The sequence below is a fragment of the Thrips palmi genome, unplaced genomic scaffold, assembly GCF_012932325.1.
Source record: "Thrips palmi isolate BJ-2018 unplaced genomic scaffold, TpBJ-2018v1 HiC_scaffold_19, whole genome shotgun sequence".
Classification (NCBI taxonomy): Eukaryota; Metazoa; Arthropoda; class Insecta; order Thysanoptera; family Thripidae; genus Thrips; species Thrips palmi.
The window spans coordinates 10,485,554-10,504,641 of record NW_023144628.1 but is presented as its reverse complement, the minus strand read 5'-3'; the positions used below and the strand labels follow the sequence as shown (position 1 = coordinate 10,504,641).

Sequence of the window (19,088 nt, the reverse complement as noted above, 5' to 3'; positions counted from 1 at the left end):
TGCTGTGTCTGGCCGTGTCCGGGGAACGACCAGGTCTACTATGACTGAATTCATGTGTTTTTTTTTTCCGCATTCTAACTGACCTGTCAAACTGTTTAATTTCCCTTTGAGAACGTCGGTGCAAAGGCAGAACAGGTAAAACAAAACAAGAACAAAGAGTTTTGTTTAGAAGTAATTTTATTAAGTAAACACACAATAAACTGCTGATGATTTGACATATGTGACAATTTCTTCTGTGTTTACACTGAACAAACCTAACAATATATCACGAATAATTCAAAACACTGATGAACACGCCCTTACAAAAGGAATATAGGATTGACATCCTACATGAAACTTTTATAAATATGGTATGGCACTTGGTTAGATGTTGTGGTATGGTTAACAAAATTAGAAAAGTTCAAGGAATGTCCTGGGAAAGTCAATGTGTTTTGTTAAAAAATATTGGAATGAATAGTCAACATGGGAGTAGGTGAAATAAACCCGGACCTACTCACATACAGATAAATTGCAACCACCACTAAATTCTGCTTTCTTTTGAGACACTGTTAAGCAAAAATTTTAGATTTCATATTGAGGGCAGTACAATCCATTTATATGTGAGCATAACTATAATACAAATTATCTTATTCTACTTCAGTCCAGAGTTTATCGCAGCTCTCTCAATGACACAAGAAAAATCAGCGGATAAGTACCAAAACTTACGTAAAAACAAGTAAAAAAACATTTTAAAGGACCCATTTCTAAGAGAAATGTTTCAAAATGTTGAAGATTGTGAAACACGGAGGACTGAAGATAAATCAGTAGAAAAATACATTATGCACGATTGTATTACACTTGTGCTTCCACATGGACGGATATTATCATGAGGTCATAAGGTTGGAGCTTAGTCTCTCATTCTCAAAACTAGCGGACATAAATAAAATTAAAAACAGAGCTGCAAAAAATCTTTGATAAGAATTTTATCGACAATGTACCGGCGGGTTTCTTTGACATAGATGACTGTTGTCCCCTAAAGTCTAAACACTAAACCTACACCTCCTTCTATCCTCCCCCCTCTGAAATGCCAGAACTCTGCACATTTCATAATGATGATCTGCATGTAAATACACATGCACAAGCAGTAAACGGTTAAAATTTTTAAAAAAAGAACAGTTATCTATAAGAATACACGAGTCTTGATGAGAAATTGTGAGAGGATCTTACAAAATCATTTGATAGAAATTCGTAGACATGTTTTGTTAATAAAGTATTCCATCCACATGATCAGACTTGCCATGAAAGCAGGTGGCTCATAACATTATTTTATCAGCAAACGCCCCAGTGGGGTAACAATTCTCAAGTCACTCAGCACAGAGAACACATTTTAGAATAATTGGTCGGACACACATTCTCTCACACTGAAAGCTACAGCCACGCGCGGACGCACACATACACACGATCAGACACACGCAGACAAACGCACATACACATACATACAATTAAAAAAAAAATTCCCGCTCAGCCGTGCACCACTGTCCTGATATGTTAAGTAACAATACAGTAAATGTACTAAAAAAAGTTTACCTGAAAAAAAATTGAAAAATAACCTGGAGATGGACCATGGAAGAGGATTGGGTGCACGCTGGTGCAGGCTTTACAGATTTACACCCGCTGGGCCGGCGTGTCGGTGTGGCCCAGGAGGTCGCTGGGGTCCAGCGGGAAACGGAAGGTGCGCGCCTGCGGCGCGGCCGGCTGTGGCGGCACGAAGATGGGCGTGGTCGTGTCCTCGTACAGCTTCTTGTACACGAAGCCGCCGTCCTTCTTCGTCTGCTTGATGAAGGAGCCGGGCATGCCTCCATGGGAGAACATGGTGGACTGCAGGCGCGCGTAGCGACGGGCGCGTCGCCGGCGCACCAAGCACACCACCACGTTGGACACGACGAGCACCGTGGTGGCGAGCAGCGCGCTGATGGTCAGCACGGGCCACAGGTAGGGGCTGCCACGGTGCGTGAAGGCCAGGTAGTCCGTGCCGTTGCTGCCGTTGTCCGTTATCAGGTTCGAGTCGTCGTACTCGTCGTCGTCCTCGTCGTCGTCTTCATCGTCGTCCTCGTCGGCCTCCTCCACGATGGCGTTGGTCGCGCTGTCAGTCTCGGAGTACATGCTGTCATCGTCGTCGTCCTCATCGGAATCGGCCTCATCCACGTCGGCGGAGAGCGCGGGCAGCTTCTTGGCGCCCAGCAGCATCTCCACGTCGTCCAGCTCCTCCTGGGTGACGCCCTTCCTGGCGGGGGCGCGCGTGGACGGCGCCACGGGCGAGGATGACGACGAGGCGAGGATACTGTTCTGCAGGCGGGCGCGCTCGCTGGCGAAGGCGCGCTCCCCGCACAGCTTGTCGTACTCGGCGGACCAGCGGCTGAGCAGGCTCTTCTCCTCCTCCATCATGTCCTCCACGGCGTGCAGCAGGTCGGTCTGCATGGCGCCGGCTGCGCGGCGGTCCACGCGCGGCGTCACGGAGTTCTTCACCAGCCACTCCATCAAGAAGTGCAGCTCCTTGGTGCACTCGAGCGGGTTGCCGCTGATGTCGAGGACGGTCTGCAGAAGGGAAGAGAGTATTAGCATCAGTTCCGCACACGCTTACGTTTACCGAGCACCGCAGGGCTGCGCAGGGCTGCGCAGGGCTGGGCAGGGCGCCCCGACTCACCAGTCCCGAGAACAGGGTCATGTCGCGCGGGCGCAGCGTGGTGATGTTGTTGCCGGCCACGTTGAGGTGGGTCAGCTTGCGCAGCAGCGACACGCGGTCCACGTCGCGGCTGAGCTCCTGCGCGTCCTTGTCCCACAGCGAGGACAGGCGGCAGTGGCTCAGGTCCAGCCAGCGCAGGTAGGGCGTGCCGACGAACAGCTGCGGCGACACGGCCGTCAGCGGGTTGCCGGAGAGGTCCAGGTGGCGGAGGAAGCTGTTGGTCTCGAAGGCCTTGCTGTCCAGCGCCTCGATGTAGTTGTCGGACAGGTCGAGCGACGACAGCTGTGAGAAACAAAAGAGGAGTCGTATCACTGTCTCCGTCACTCTGTCGTGGACCGCCCCCACACTGGAAAAGACTCGCACCTGAGGCAGGCGGCGGAACACGCCGGCGCTGATCGCAGACAGACTGTTGCCGTGGAGGTTGAGGATGGTCAAGTGGTCCATGCCCATGAAGCTGTCGTCGGCCAGGACGGTGAGGTTGATGAGCGACAGGTCGAGCTGATACAGCGCGCTGAACTGGCCCAGGAAGCCGCCCTCGGGCAGGCTCATGCTGGGGTTGTCGGCCAGGTTCAGGGTCTCCAGCACCTCGCACGCGGCGAACAGCTCGCGCGGCAGCGCGCCCTGGATGTCGTTGCCGGACAGGTCGAGGTCCTGCGGAGGGAAGAGGGTTCGTCAAGACGCACTCACATCACGCTCACTGGAACCAGGAGCCCGGAGGCTCGCACTTCGCACTGTACCTGCAGGTGGCGCAGGGGCAGGAAGGCGGCGGTGTCGATCTTGCCGATGGCGTTGTCGCTGAGGTTGAGGCGGGTGAGCGCCGCGAAGCCGACGAACGTCTCGTTGTCGATCTCCGTCAGCCAGTTCTCGGACACGTCCAGCTCGTCCAGGCCCAGGATCTCCACGCCGCGCAGCGAGTGCAGCGAGTTGTTGCGCAGGCGCAGCTCCGTGAGCTCGGTGTTGTTGGCGAACATGGCCGTGCTCAGCGCGTGGATGTCGTTGTTGGACAGGTCCAGCTCCTCCAGCTCGCCCAGCCCGGACAGCGCCTGCGGGTGGATCGTCTTGATGCCGTTGCCCACCAGCAGCAGGCGCTCCAGGTGCCGCATGCGCGAGAACATGTGCTGCGAGAGAAAGGCCAGCTCGCACCGCGACAGGTCCAGCTCGTTGAGGGAGGTCGAGTTGAGCAGGTGGCTGCGGGACCAGACATTTTCATAAGTTTGCCGGTGGCGACACGCGGAGGATCGCACATTTTGGTGGCGGGCAAACGCCTGGCGGATAGGCAAGCCGCAGCGCGCACAAGCGCAGAGTTGCCTACCCGCCAGGCTAGGCGTCGTGCTTACCTCTTGGCCAGGGAGTTCTCCACGACCTGCGCCACGTTGAGCGGGTTGCCGCGCAGCGACAGCCGGCGCAGCGCCGAGTTCTTCTGGAAGAGGTCGCGGTGCGGGATCATGATGTGGTTGTCGGACAGGTCCACGTCGTACAGCTCCGTGAGGCCGTCGAACGTGGACAGGCTGAGGCCCTTGATGGACGCGTTGGAGATCTTGACCGAGGTCAAGAACTGCAGGCCGAGGGACGCGAGCGAGTGGTTGACGAGGAAGAGGCCGTTGTCCAGCTCGGGAGCGTTGCTCACTTCAAAGTGGTTCACCACGCCCTGGAAGCGCTGGCCCTGCGGAGGGACGGCGAAGACGTTCAGTTAGTCAGCACCAAGCCGAAAAACTCGGAAAGTAAATAGACGAAATGGCGAACCTTGAAGTCCAGCGTGGAGCACTTGGCGGCGATGCCGCCGGACCCGGCGTGGCGGCACTCGCACATGGGCGTGGGGCAGACCACGGAGTGGCGCGACAGGATGTCCTCGAACACGAGGTCCTTGTCGTCGGCCAGCTCCAGGGAGTCGCCGGTCGGGGGCGGCGCGGTGGACGGGTTGGACAGGGCGGGGAGGGCGAAGCACGCCAGGCAGAGCAGGACGCCCAGCCTGGAGGCCGCGCGGGCCACGTTGGCCACGGCCATGATGGAGGAAGACGGAGACCTGCAACCAGACGAACGTTACACACTCACACACTCCGGCTGCTCTGGCACTCGCGCTGCCGTCAGAGCGAGTAGCGTCCGCCAGCGTCAGCCAGAAGACAGTGCCATGACCTCCGTCACCGGCTGAACGCTATTCGTGATACCAACTCGCCGTTCCCCCCGGTTTGGAAAAATTCTGATCACGCCACTGGGCAGTGTGTTCGCCGCCGTTTTCCGTTTCCCTTCGCACCGTCCCTGCTGCATCAGGGCTGCATCGCCCCAGTAGTCTAATTATGCAGCTAATCTCGAGAGCGTCGCGAGGCGCGAAGCCTGCTGGCGCTGTCGGCGTGCACGCGGACCAGTGCAGTACCGCAGTGCGCAGTTTGTACATCAGTGCACACCGCGGTACAGTCGGAAAGAGGCAGGGCAGGAGCCAGGACTCTGGGGGAGTCCGACGCCCGCCGTGCGGCTGCGACCTCTGGCGGCCCGCGGCGCAATCACAATGCGACAGGCGGCGGCAAGCGACAAGGGCACCGCCATGGGGCCGCCATGGGGCCGGGCCGCCGCTAGCCGCCGCGCCTCACCCTGGGCGTCGCCGACGCCACAATGGGGCGCAACCTCGGCCGGATGTCAACTAGTGCCAAAAAACGGAACGTAGGTAACCCGGACAAGAGCAAGAAAAAAAAAACCTGCCGTGCGTGTGAATTTTTATCAGAGCGCACGGTGCGCCCCTAACAACACCCCTAACAACCCTTCTATAAAGCCCTGGCAATTTCGACCGGCCCTCAGAGTGCGGTAACGCGTGGAGACAGGTATAGCAGCGCCCGGCCTCGTATCTGCGTTATCTGCCCTATCGGCCTCGTGATAAGCGGATAAGCCTGTCGGGCAGGCAGGCAGCCTCGGTGGGCACGGCCAGGGCACGGCCAGGGCACGGCGCGCCGCGTGCACACGGCACCGAGGCAACGCCGGGCAACGCACCCACTCGCCACTGGCGCAACCTTGTCGTGCATTCGACAAAGGTAGAGGTGGAGGCCGGGGACTTGAAATTTGTATTTGAACACGGATACGGCGATGTCGGTGGCCGTGGTCTACTACACTGCGCTGCTCACGCTCACGCCGCGCTGTCGCGTCTCGCCGCCCGCAGCTGGCGGCCTGGCCTCGTGTGTGTCCCCTGCAACAACAAAAACGACAGCACCGTTAGAGAAATAAAATTGAGAAAAATTAATTAGACATTTGAAAAAAAATTGAAAAAAAAAAAAAAGAATCAAGTTTTTTTTGTGTTTTGTTTTTTTAAGTTGCGTAAAAAGGAATGGTGGAGAGAACGGCAGTCGACAGCAGCTCCCCCGTCGGCTGGTGCGGCACACTGGTGCGGCACACTGGTGCGGCACACTGGTGCGGATTGATCGCTACCCAATCGGATCGTCGCCCGTCTCGTGTCGGCCCCGCCACGGCTATGCCACGGCACCACAGTGCACGCCACGGGGGATGTTTCACGCTCCAGACACGCACGAGACGTGCAAAGCGCAACGCCCAGCCCTCCTTGCCCGCTTATTTCTCACTTTGGAAATCAATTGGTGTCTGCCAAGGAGTGCAGCCAGGAGTGCGTACAGTAACGCAAAACAACGATGCCGTCCATTTATCTCCCTGATACGAGCGAGACCATTGCACCGATTGAGTCCATACGGCAACGCGCTGGTCGTGCAGGGGGCCGACGTGACACTGCGCAGGCAGGCAGACGATAACAAACTAAGCCACTTGTCAAGTCCGCCAAATCCCCGCCGAGTCCAGTGTCGACATCTCGATCCGGGAGTACAGTGCGTTTGGCGCGCCCGGCGCAGTGCGGCCACCTGCAGTGTAGTATACTCTGAGGGCAGGGGGCGATTTCAGTGCAATGCGAAACGTGACAGCCGAACGCTCCCGGCCGGTACAGTAGTGATGCCGTAGGTCGAGGTTCACAGGCCGCTCCACACACCGTCACGCGTCAACATGATCGGGTTGGCAGCCCTGGCAGCCCTTGCCGCCTGATTCCACCGCGGTTCCGCGAACACAGGCAGCCAAGCCGAAGACGTGCCCTGCGAGTCACTCGGGCGGAACCGCGGTGGGCGCGACCGCGTCACCGCGATGGCACCAAAATGGCACTCCGCGGACTAGGCGGGCTGATACTGCACCGACGGACGCCGCGCCGCCGCGCCGCCGCGGTGCAGGAACTGACCAAAGCAGCCGCTTCCGGTCGTGTGTGTGTGTGAGTGTGTGGGTGTGGTCTGTGTGGGGCAACGGTCAACAAGCAGAGCGGGGTCAGTTCTACGCCTGTGTGTGAGTGTGTGTGTGTGAGTGTGTGTGAGAGTGTGTGTGTGTGGGTGGGTGTGTGTGTGGGTGTTCCACGCGTTTTGGGCCCTGTCCTCCTCCTGATCCACCAGGACCACACACACACACATACACTAAGACACTCGCAAAGGCATCTTTGAAGCTCGGAGTCCATTTGTCCCAGTGATGACACGCGCCAGTGAAGCAGCCAGTGGGCACAGTATAATCGCTCTGCTCGGTTCAAGCCTTGAAAGGAGGAACGAAAATCCAAGTGCCTCTTGGGGGCTGCGCCGTGCCGCGCCGTGCCGCGCCGTGCTGCGCGGGCCGTGGCGATGACGGCCGTGCTGCCCGACGACGCGGACGACGCGGACGTCGGCACGGCGAGGCAACGCGACGCGAATCGTGCGACAGAATCCCAAGAGCTGTACAGTCCGAACGATCGGGCGCGGCCCGGCCCGGCCAGCGAGGAGAGGCGCTGGCAGGAGGCAGAGGTGTCGAATCAAGATTCGCGCTGCAAAAAGACGCCAAGTCGCCGCCAAGGCCGCGCCAGGCACAACCAAACGGGAGGAGAAGAAGAGGAAGATACAAAAACGCGGCCCAATTGCACTTTGCAGAGCGTCGTCGTCACTCCCGTTCTATCATTCGGGTTGGCCATGCCGACAGGCCGTCACCCGGATCCGAATCCGCGTCGCCCCGCGTCCTGCTCGGTCCTGCTGGCCACTGGCCGCGGAGGCCGAGTCCGAGTCCGCCGCCGCGACTTGCATGGAGCGGAGCGGAGCGAGCACGGCGAGCAGGGCGCCGATAACGGCCAGGCCGGCTGGGCGGGCTCCATGCCCCGAGGTCACGCCGCGCCTTGTGGTGGTCAAGTCTACTTTGTCGCAAATACGTCGCCCGTTTCATCTTTGGGTCAAACGACACTTGAGTATTCACCAAGGAACGCCAACATGATTGTGTTCATCTCACAAAATTTACTATAACAGGGCGCTGAATTTTGTTTTCCGCCTTCCACCGCACTGTGAAAATTTGAGTCATCACTTGATGACAATTTCAAGGCTAATTTTCCTTACAACAATGTCATCAAAAAAATTGATGACATTGTTGTCACGCCCATGCAATAAGTATAGGAGCATTGATGAAAATGTCATCAATTTGTGATGAGATTGTCATAATTCGAAATTAACGACGAAAATGTCATCCGCGTTTTTGTCATAAAGTGATGACAAATTTTCACAGTGCGTCACTTCGGCAAACGAAAAACAACAAAAGGGACGAACGCGGCGAGTCCGTCTCAACGCGCTCTCAGCCCTCCCTGAGAGTGCAGTGCCACGAGTGCCGCCGCTCCGCGAGTCCCGCGGGCGTAAAGAGGCGGTCGTTGGCGGCGACGGGGAGCAGGGAACAGTCAGGGGACCGCCAGGGGACCGCAGGGGACCGCCAGGGGACCGCCAGGGGACCGGCCAAGGCCGCCTTCTAGCCAGCAGGTGGCGCCGGGTGGGGCCTAGTGGGCCCTGCACTGTGTTGCACTGCCCTGCAACCGCACTGTGAAGGCGACGACGCCGTCCTCGCCAACAGCACTCCAACGAGAGCGCGCCAAACAGGAAACAAGGAAGAAGCGGATCCATCGCCAATCAAGTCGCTTTGAGACAAGAACGAACAGCGGCGCTGCAGTGGTGACTGCAGTAGCGCCAGCTCGCTTGCAGTGCAGTTGCACACGGTGGAGTTGGGTGGAGTGCGCCAGGGCCAGGATCGCCTTGGCCAAAGGCACCATGGCGATGTCCAGGGTGTGCAGGCAGAGTCCAGGCGGCCGGTCCGGAGAGGCCCGGGGCCCATGCCGGGGCCTCGGCCAGGCGGACAGGTAGTCCCTTGTCATCCCCGAGCCCCGAGAAGATGGGTGGCATTCGTTACAAAGGGGCTACGCATGGCGTGGCGTCGCGTCGCATGGCTACGCGAGAGCCAGGCGAGCCAGGTAGGGCCGGGAAGGGGGAGGGGGAGGCGTAGGTGGGGTGGTGTGGGCAGGTGGGCGGCGAGGGGAGAGGGGCCGGGTCGCCGGGTTGGCCAGGTCCAGTGTTGCCAGTCGGAATGTAAAAGACCACCGCGGACGAAGGCCTACCGCAAGGCATCCCAGTGCGGCAGCGCACTGCAAGTGCGCGGCCAGCGCAATGCCGTGATGCATGTGTATGTACGCGGCAACGCGGTCCAAGTGCGAGAGAGAGAGAGAGCAATAAGCAGGCACGGTCAAAATGAAAACGCCTCGCGGGCAGCGCAGGTCCAATGGGTGCGAGAGAGACAGAGCGACGAGGCGCTACGGCAGGCGGGTGGGCCACGTGATTCGATGATTCGATCCCCGGACAGATTCCGCGCGGGCCGTGGGCCGTGGCGACCGTGGACCGAACACCGTGCGGCCGTGCGGGCAGAGCAGGTCCTTGCAACACGTCGCCGCCGCTGCGTCCGCCGCCCTGCCGAGTGATTCAGAAGATCGCTTTGTCGCTCTGTCTCTCTCGCACCCTTACGGAGTGCCCCATGAGTGCGAGAGAGACAGAGCGACGAAACGACTCTTCGGAATCGCTCAGCTGCCGGCCCGCCGGCCCGCCGGCCGCCCAGCGTCCCAATCCGGGTTGGCTGCGTGGCTGTGTGTGTGAAAGACAAAGAGAGAGACAGGCAGACAGGTGGGGGGCCCAAAGCCCAGTGACTGGACTCCAGTTCACTTCGGGTCCCCCGCGCCTTCTTCAAAGCCACGCGGCTGAAGACAATACTACACACCGCCTCCAAGCGCCGTCCCATTCCGATTTCGCACAACGTGGTTTCCTGGACGCGACAGTGTGGTGGCGATCGCCCTGGGAAATCCCTGGGGACGTTTATACTGTATTGCCGCCAACATCAAGATGAGCGGCGCGACGGCGGGGAGGGGCGCATCGTGACGCGAGACAACGCGAGGCGACGCGGCGACGCACCGCGGAAGTGACGTCTCCGCGTCTCTGCGTCTCCACTGTGACGTCACGGTCACGACGCCACGCCCGCCACGCCACGCCCGCCATCCAGCGGCACGGCGCGGCCGCCGTTGCCGTCCGCCCGCCGCCCCGCCAGACACGTTCTAGACTCCCAGACGCGAGGCGCGCTCACCTGTTCTCGCGGGCCGCCGCGCCGCGCATCACGCCACTCCACTGCGAACCACGAATGACGCCGAGCCGAGCGGCCGGGCAGCAAACTCATTCCGAGGGTCGTTTTCGTCGCTCCGACTCTCTCGCACTCGTGGGGCGTCACGTGGAGGTGCGAGAGAGACAGACTCTCGCAGTCAGTCCGCCTGGTCGCGGCGAGTGCGAGCGAGAGGAACAAAGACACCACACACGGTGATGACCTATGGTGATGACTCAGTCGGGCATGCATTTTCATAAGCACGTCGTTTTGGCGGGGAATGCCTTACGCTCGCGAAAACAAAACGAAACGCCGTCGGCTCGGCAAACTGAGTCACCTGATACACCTGGCCGCGGAGTCGAGCGGAGTGGAGTGACACTTTGGTGGCGTGCCGCCGCGTGCTGGAAACGGCGGACCTGGCTCGGACCGCGACCCGCGCCACGCCGCGCCATGGTCCGCCACGGTCCGCCGCGTCCACCGCGTCCGCCCACGCAGCAGGCAGCCCGTCGCCAACACGGGTTGCGTCCAGTTAGATGGGTGTCTGAGGGTGTCTGAGGGGGTCTGGTGGGTCGAGCGACGCTCGCTTCGGCCAATCAGAGCTCGGCGCGCCGACTTCATCAGGCACCCTCCGGCACCCTCAGACACCCATAGACACCCATCTAACTGGACGCAACCACGGAGGAGGCCGCGCGCTACAAGCCGCAAGCACGCACCCCGCCCCGCCTCAGCCAACCCCGGCACGGCACCCCCGTGCTCACTTTCGGCTTTTCAAGGCACCCAAATCGCTTCGGCGTGCACCGCGTGCAGTGGGTCGCGTCGCGTCTTTCTCCGTCTTCTCCTCGTGGATTCGTCATTTGGAGGTCCGGGGCCTCAGCGGGGGGTTCCGAGGTTTCCGTGCCAAGTCACCTGTGCGTCCACAGTCGTGCGCATTTTCCGCCCCGACGGCCTGCCGGGAGAGTCCAGCCTGGGTGGCTGCTGTGCTGCAGCAACGCGCATTCTCTCTTTCTCTCTCACTCACACGGCGTCACAAACAGAGAGAGCACGGCGATGTGATGAAGCTGTCCGTGCGGGTGTGTCGAGCTCCCCCAGGTAGAGCGGAGGGTAAGGAGGGGGGGGAGGGGTAGGCAGGGAAAAGGGAAGGGCTCTCGGCTGGAGCGTGGAGCGGCGTGGAGCGCGGCGGCGGAGAGCTCGGAGGGGCGTTGTGAATAAAGTCATCCCCCATTGTCGGGAGAGGCAGCATCCCTCTCTCTCGCTCTCCCCTTCCTTTCGTCGTCCTTTCGTCTGACAACTCAATCAGCGGGGGGAGCGACGCCGGCGCGCTCTCCCCGGCCCCGGCCGCGGCCCCGGCACTCTCCGGCCCTCGCCCCCCGACTCCCAACCCCTGTGGCAGCCTGTGGCAGCCTGTGGCCTGTACGAATACGGAGTTACGAAACGCTGTCAGGGGCAGGCCGGGGCGCGACGGCGGGGACGGCGGCGAGCAGCGACAGCCAGCAGTACAAATTTAAAACGAGGCGGCGCGGGGCGCGGCACGGCGGCCGGATTTTCCGCGTCCGCCTTTTCGGTAAAGTGAGAGACTGGAAGTGAAATTAAATAAAGCTCCCTCCCTCCCTCTCCTCTCTCTCTCTCTCTCTCTCTCTCTCTCTCTTTCTCCCCCTTTCGCCGGTTCTCACTGTGCCGTACCCCATTCAGAGACTCCAGAGCCAGACTCTGACCCTTCAGGAAGGACGCGGCGATGTCCCCGACAGAGCCCTCCCGGCCCTCCCACGCAAAAAGAGGAAAATTCTTTCTTTCGGAGTTCACGAAACGGAGCGTGATTTGCTTCAAGTCACACTTTTCGCTCAAAACGCGCGCGAAATGAGGGCCGGCGTACTTCTCAGTGAAGACAGCGCCACATTTCAGTCGACGTAGTATCTGGGACGCGCCCACATGGATGTAGTACATGTGTGCGCAGTTGGGTTTAGTGGGCCACGCGGAAGTACGCAGTAAAGCAGTCGGCAAGGCTTTACTTCGCGCCTCCGCCAACGAGAACGAGACGAACGAGACCCCGCAGAGCTGCCACAGGCTGCCAGGGCGGCGTCAAACCACTCACGCGAGCCACGCGCCGCGCCTTCACACAACCGCACGGTTCAAACAGTTCCTGGTTTTTCCAGGAACTCCCTGAAAAAATGCCTTCACCATTGGTGGCTTCCTGGGAGAACCAGGTTTCGTTTTTACCGTGCGCTTGACTTGGATGCGAAGGCGAAGCGCGAAGCAAGCCCGAGGCTGCGAGCTGGAACCCCGAACTGAACGCGGCCGCCGATAGCGATTTCAGCCCCCCAATCGGGGGGCTTCGTGCCGCGCAAAGTGTGAAGTGCACAACACCGACGCGTGGATTTCACCGAGTCGCGTGCAGTCGAGTCGTTGTCGAAGGCAGCGCTGCGCCTCGCGGCCTCGCGGTGTCGCGGGGAGGCCGGGGCTTTGCGGCCGCGGCGGCGCCCCCTTGCCCGGGGCTGGCGGGGCTCAAGTGACGCCATTAACAGAGGGGTGCGTGTATTTCGCGTCCGCGGCCCCTCCGGCCTCCAGAGCGGCGCGAGGGTCGCAAATGCTGTTAGAGTGGGGGGGGGGGCGGCGGGGGCGGCGGGGGCGGCGGGGGCGGCGGGGGCGGCCACGGGGAGGGACAGGGCGACAACAGAGCGCGCCCGGTGGGCCCGGTGGGGCCTCCACAGCAATCAGCGATCCACAGCCACCCAGCCTGCGAAGCCAACACAGCGAACCCATCAAGTGACCGCACCGTACGCCATGCCCCCCCCCCTTTTCCCCCACACGCCAGGCCGCGCTCGCACTGCGCGACGACTTTTTAAGGACGTAAGGGTGGCGGTCCATTTCGAGAAGGCTTTTCCGAATAAGCGTTGGCCCCGTCAGGCGTCGCCAGACTGCAGCCAGGTCAGGCAGGGCCACGCCAACACTAGCACAATAGCTTTTATTGCCCCCCGACCGGGGAGGGGCAACGGCACCTCGCCTCCGGAGCTGGGCTCCGATGAGCAGCCGAGCAGTTTTGCTTGTCCGGCCAATCGGCTGGAATTTTTCTAAGTCCGTGTTCATAGTAAAATGACAATTTTTGACAACGCTACCAAAATGCTTGTCACGAAACGGTTCACATTTCAGTGTAGGTGTGAAATGCAGTTTGTCCTGCTCCGTCAAAATGATCGCTCGAATTCAAATTTTGCATGAATAGATCCAGGATTTTGTCCCGCGTGCATTGGTCATCGTTGCAAACATGTCAAGCGACGCGTTAGAAATTTGACTCTCTGGACTAGGCCAGGTAGTCGCCCCCTGTCTATTGTGTCGAGAGCCTCATTCACTGCCGGCGGCTCGTCGCACCGAAGCGAGGATGGTGACAGGAGGATTTATTGCCCCTCAACCCCAAACAGAAATTTTTTGAACGGCCCGTTTTTCAGCGTCTAATCGGACAGAAATGGTCTCCTCGCAAAATCGCGGTTCCAATGATACTTTGAAAAATAGTCCTGCGACAATTTTGACCGAAGCTTCGACCTTCCGTTTTGCAAAAGTTGGAGATGGCTCCGCACTGGCTGCAGTCCGGTCCCAGACGGCGCGCGGCGGCAAGGGTCTGGGGCTCGCATTGTTCCCCGGCGAGGGCCTCGCCCGGCTACCTGCAGCGGGGGCTGCTTCGGAAACAACTCGGCGCGAGAAAGACAAGACATCGCTTGTCTCTCTCTTCTGTTGAAGGACCTGCAAAACTAGCCGCCTTTCGGAAAAACCTCCTGGATAAACCGTTTGTTCTAGCGACACGAAACTTTTTGCAATCAATAGAGGAAGGTCCTGGCTGTGTGGTAAAGGTTTTTCAACCTCCTCACTCTTGCACTTTTGTCGCTGCGCACTTTGGAAAAATGACCTTTTTCAAGGCGTTCCAGGAGCTTTCCCTTGAACCCGATCGCCGTGAAAATTCTTCGCAACATACCTACAACCTTCATTAACCTGGGTGCAAAATTTTATTGAGCTTCTTCCATTGGTTCTCCCGGGATACTTTTCCGAAAAGGGCTAAAAACGCTAAATTTTCGAACTTGTAAGCATCGCCACGCTTAAACTATGAGTCGCAGGGAAAAACCGCTCGGCAGGATTAGAGAACACACCCAGCACTATCAAATGCCAAAAATTTTTTTTTGCCACCCGTACGCCCTTAAACTTCCCCAGTCAAGACCCAAATACAGGTCCGTGCTCGGGGCCCGGCCGCGAGGGCTTTGGCGTGCTGGCGCGTGCAGGCCGCGTGCAGGCCGCGTGCGCGGGGCCCCGCCTGGGGCATTAGCTCGGCGTAGCTCGGCGTCCCCAACCAACCCCCGGCTGCCACGACGCCGTCACGGCCCCTCCAGAGCGGTCCACCGCCCCCTTCCAGTGACGCGACGTGACGCCGCGTGACGCCCCGTGACGCGCCGGCGAGACGCTGGGACGTGACCAACGCCTCCCTCTCTCTCCTTCCGGCCCCGGGGCCTGGCGAGGGCGGATCGGAATAAAAAGTAGGTCGAAGCACTTCTACCCGGCAAAATGAAACGCTTCCAAAGGGCTTCTGGCAGTGCTCGCCGGGCGGGGCGGGGCGGGGCGGGGCAGCGAGGTGTTCCTAGGTGCGTTGCACTCGTCGTGCCACCCCGCCCTGGCGCTGCGACTCTGATTGGCCGACCGGGCTTCCCTCTGGCCGCTGACGGCCTGACGGCCTGACGCATTCGATTCGCCCCGTTCGCCCTATTCAACCGCAGCCGAGCGAGGCCGGGTAACGCTGGTCGGGCTGCCCGGGCAAGGCTCCGATGGGCTTCCCTGTCTGCGGAGAATAAACGTCGCAATAAGAATAAGCGATCCGGGGCTGGCGGCCTGGCGGCCCGGCGGCCTGGGGGGCATCGGCCTCCGCTCGTGGCGCTCCTGCTCCTCCTCGAGGACTGTTCGCGTGACCGGGGCGACGCGGCGACACGGCGACGCGGCACGGGGCTCTCCAGCAGCAGTGGAATCGAACCCGCGCTGCTGTCGCTGCAGTGCCTGCAGTCGAGAGGGAAGCAAGGCGGGGCCGGCGGGGCCCATGGAGGACCTCGGACTCAGCTGGAGTGCCAGGGCTCAGAACAACAGAAGCAGGCTCGTCCAGCCACGCAGACCGATTCCGAGAGTCGGTTTCGTCGCTGTCTCTCTCGCACCTGCGCGGGAAACCCCATGAGTGTGAGAGAGTTAGAGCCAGCCAGCCAAGCCACACCGCGAGGCCCACCTGCCGCATTGGCATCCGAGCAGCACGCCGGTGGGGGGAGGGGGATTTGCCTGACCACCTACCGGTGTCTTCGGGAGGAGACTCAAGTCGCGCTATGGGTTTCCCGTGTTTCGAGTTTGCTTTTTGCTTTTCCTTTCCAGCAGTCTGGCTTTCCATTTCCAGTTTGGCTCCTGGGTGCGCCTCGCCGCGTCGTCGCGTCGCGCTATGGTCATCGGGTCACTCATATCACGCCCTGCCCCGCCCCGCCCCGCCCGTGGCGCACCGCGCCTCGTCCGCATTGTGTTCCGAATGCCGAACAGCCAGCAGACGAATTCCGAGAGTCGTTTTCGTCGTCGCTGTCTCTCTCGCGCCCTAGGGGCGTCGTGTGTGGGTGCGAGGGAGACGGTGCGATGAAAACGACTCTCGGAATCCGTCTGCTGCAGGGGCTCAGGAGGGGCTCAGCTCGGCTCGGCTCGGCTCGGCTCGAATCAACATGCCGTGCGTCGCCTCGCGAGTATTTGCGCACACACTTAGCGGCAGTGTCGCCAAGGCACGGCTCGCACGGCTTCCACAGCGACGCCGCGCCAGCAGACTGATTCCGAGAGGCGTTTTCGTCGCTCTGTCTCTCTCGCACCTGTACGGGGCGCCCCATGAGTACGAGAGAGACAGAGCGACGAAAACGATCCTCGGAATCAGTCTGCAGGCCGCGCCAGGCCACGCCAGGCACCCACTGGATGGATGGGATGGGTGCGGAGAGCTGAGGTGCGGGGCACTGCAGAGCAGGGAGGGAGCCCAAACGCAGTGCCCAAACGCGGTGCCCCAACATGGCCCAGAGGACCATGAGCATTTTGCACACCCACAGCAATTGTAGCTGGGCTGAATGCCCAATGATATCTGACATCATTGCCATGCGGAAGTCCTGGCACAAAAGATTTGGGGCAGTGGTGGAGTCCTCTGCCAAGGAACTTGTCGATTCAGCTTAGATACACAGTGCATTGCAGGAAACGTGCAGTGACATTGTAGATACTTTGTAGACACTCCTTGAGATACTGTCACCCGGCTGCCAAGCATGCTAAGTCCATCGACGTGCTATCAGCAGTGGCCATTCAGGTAGCAACAACTCGATGCGGACTTTGCAGCAGCCAGGTTTGATACATACAATGTGATAAAATTAGCAGCACAGAGACAGGCCTCAACAATCTTCACTATGTCATTCATACCAGTGAGAGCAAGTGCATGCCACGACAATGCAAGGGGCTTGATAAGATATCTTGCAGCGACTTCAAGGTAAATCATGCATATTATTATAGAGCAATACAGTGATCTGATGCTAGTAAAAATATGATAAATCATGTTGGCATAAGGAAGTAGAAAACAAAAGACCCAGAATTGTATTGGAAAAAGTGGAAAATACGGATCAACAACCACAAACATTTATTAAGGCAGTTTATAAGACTAGAATAAATTTTGAACTTGACACAAAATCTTAACCCAGGTAAAATACTATGATTAAATTTTATGCATATATGCCTCAGTAAGTTTTAAGTTCAAGGCAGTGCCAAGTTTTGTTCTTAAACCGAATGTAAAATATGTTCTCATTCTACCTGAGTTAGGTTAAGCCCCGTGTGCAGTGATTCCATATATGCAACAAGTGATCCTAGCGAAACAAAAAGCCAAAACAACGCAGCTACGGGACGTTCCCGAGAATCCAAACCCACAACCATACACGTCTGCGCCTGCGAGCACTTAAAAACTAACCAAAGAAGTAACAGGCACCGCGAAAGAACAGCAAAACTGCCAGATGTGTCGATGACAAATGCGGGTGGTCCATACACCAGGGACGAACACAATGCCAGCCAACCCACAGCTCCACTCAAACAGACAGCGTCACACTTACCTTTAAGCGTTAAGGCAGCCTGATGAAATCCCGGGCAGACTTTAGGTATCCACCACTGTGATCAGGTTATGTCTCACGGGTATCCAAGTGAGTGTCTCCACAAGTTGCACGATCCCCCAACACACACGGCCAGCGCAGCGCCGCAGTTGCACTCTCTCACACAGAGGCACTCTCACGCACACACACACACACACACAAAGGCGCGCGCGGCGACCCGAGCACGGCGCCAACTCGAATCTACTCGCGAGCGACTCGCCTAAACCCGAATCTAGATCCCCGTCACTTCCTGCATCCACAAAGATTCGCACACGGGCGGTGCGCGCAGAGAACGCCTCACCTTGGGAGCTGTTGCTCCACCTGAGTCTCAGATACAACTGCTGTCTGCTGCGTTCTCTGTCTGTGTCTGCCTCGTTCAGCTCGGCGGCAGCGGCGCGCCCGGTATAGTCCGTCCGCTCAGCAGCGCTCTGGCGCGGAGCGCGGACCAGCACGGCGGCCCCGAACAGTATCACGGCGCGCTGCAGCGGTGGGACTATGTATTTGCGAAAAGGACCGGCTTGCTGTTTGAATCTGTTAGAAGCGTCCAAAGTGTCGCGCGTCGCTGGCGGGGCGCACGGTGCTGTGCCGGCGGGCTTACGGTGTAAGGCAGCGAGGCAGCCGTGGCGCGGGCGGACTGTACCGCAGCTGACGGCAGCGCCGCCGTTGGCCACCATTGGCCGCGGCGCTCCAAAGCACTCCAGCCGCCAAGATGAACCAGTCGCCCGAGCGCGGAGCGGCTGCTGCGGTGTAGTGGCAGTGCGCCGCGCACCTGGCCCGTCCCGCTCTACTCCATGCCCGCCAGGCTCAAGCCCGGCTGTTGTTGCCCTTTTGTTTTCCGGGCGATTGCACTCGAAAAGGCTACGCGAAGGCGGACGTCGACCGGCGAGAATGGAATCGGGTGCGATTCGTCTTTCGTCTCGGAGTGGACCGAGTGGACCGGCCGGCCTGCCTGGGGGGAGACGGAGGGCCGCTGCCGGCTCCGCATGTCTCTCTCGCACCCACGCAGGACGACCCGAGCGACTCTCGTAATCAGCCTGCGGTGTAATGGCTCGAGCTTTGTCGTCCCGATGTCTTGGTGGTCTTGGTGACGAGCGCCGGCAGCGCCAGCAGCATGGAGATGGAGTGTGTTTCCGGTTCAGTGATAAGGCATCCAAGGCCGAGCTGCGCGGCGCCGGGCCGGGCCGAGTACCCAATGCATGGAGCAGCATGGAGCGTCAGGGAAAATCACCCATGAGAACGACGACGACGCGGGGAGGGGGCAACAGGATTTCAGCTTTTAGTCAGCAGACTGATTCCGAAATAGTCGTTTCGTCGCTCTGTCTCTCTCGCACTCATGGGTCGTGAGGGTGGGAGAGAGACAGCGATAAATTTTCGAAATCGCGCGGCAGCACTGTCATTAGGCGTCGCGCTTGAATAGCTCTCGCGACGCCGCGACGTCAGCGCCGGGAGAGGCGCGGCGACACCGAGGGGGTGCCGCACAGTGGGCCAGAAGGCCGGTGGAGCGGTCAAAATTCTAGACGCGTTTTGAGCTCCAGAGTCGCTAAATGGGACTCAAACCAAACGTGTGACCCCACCAATGGATTTCTCTCCGAACGAGGAATCCATTGGTGGGGTCACACGCTCGGTTCGGTTCCTGTTTAGCGACTCTAGAGCTCAAAACGCGTCTAGGATTTTGGCCGCTCCACCGGTCTTCTGGCCTACTGTGTGCCGCGGAGAGCGCCTCAGTGCTGTCCGCCGCTGTACTGCCGGCAGCGCATATCGGATCAAAATCTAAATTG

The 19,088-nt window shown here is 59.4% G+C and overlaps 1 protein-coding gene across 2 annotated transcripts; it reads right to left on the bottom strand.

Moving 5' to 3' along the window:
- Window positions 1-159: 159 nt before the first annotated feature.
- On the bottom strand, window positions 160-17,750 carry LOC117646594 (insulin-like growth factor-binding protein complex acid labile subunit). Of its 2 annotated transcripts, none has more exons than XM_034387642.1 (7): window positions 17,612-17,750; window positions 4,466-4,745; window positions 4,060-4,385; window positions 3,460-3,910; window positions 3,086-3,373; window positions 2,684-3,004; window positions 160-2,574 (listed from the first exon to the last, which is right to left on the bottom strand). In XM_034387642.1, exons 2-7 carry the CDS (start codon window positions 4,724-4,726, stop codon window positions 1,645-1,647), a joined length of 2,577 nt encoding a protein of 858 aa, XP_034243533.1. In that variant the 5' UTR covers window positions 4,727-4,745; window positions 17,612-17,750; the 3' UTR covers window positions 160-1,644. The 2 variants fall into 2 exon arrangements, with proteins under 2 accessions (XP_034243533.1, XP_034243532.1); XM_034387641.1 differs by lacking the exon at window positions 17,612-17,750 and adding an exon at window positions 5,702-5,748.
- Between the last annotated feature and the right edge of the window lie 1,338 nt (window positions 17,751-19,088).

Excerpts from the sequence above, each read along its gene's own strand:
- LOC117646594 (XM_034387641.1), bottom strand. The coding sequence starts at position 5,733 with ATGCACGACAAGGTTGCGCCAGTGGCGAGTGG. Across the intron at positions 3,911-4,059 it reads GAGAACTCCCTGGCCAAGAG|CCACCTGCTCAACTCGACCT; the intron begins GTAAGCACGACG and ends CTGGTCCCGCAG. Across the intron at positions 3,005-3,085 it reads TGTTCCGCCGCCTGCCTCAG|CTGTCGTCGCTCGACCTGTC; the intron begins GTGCGAGTCTTT and ends TGTTTCTCACAG.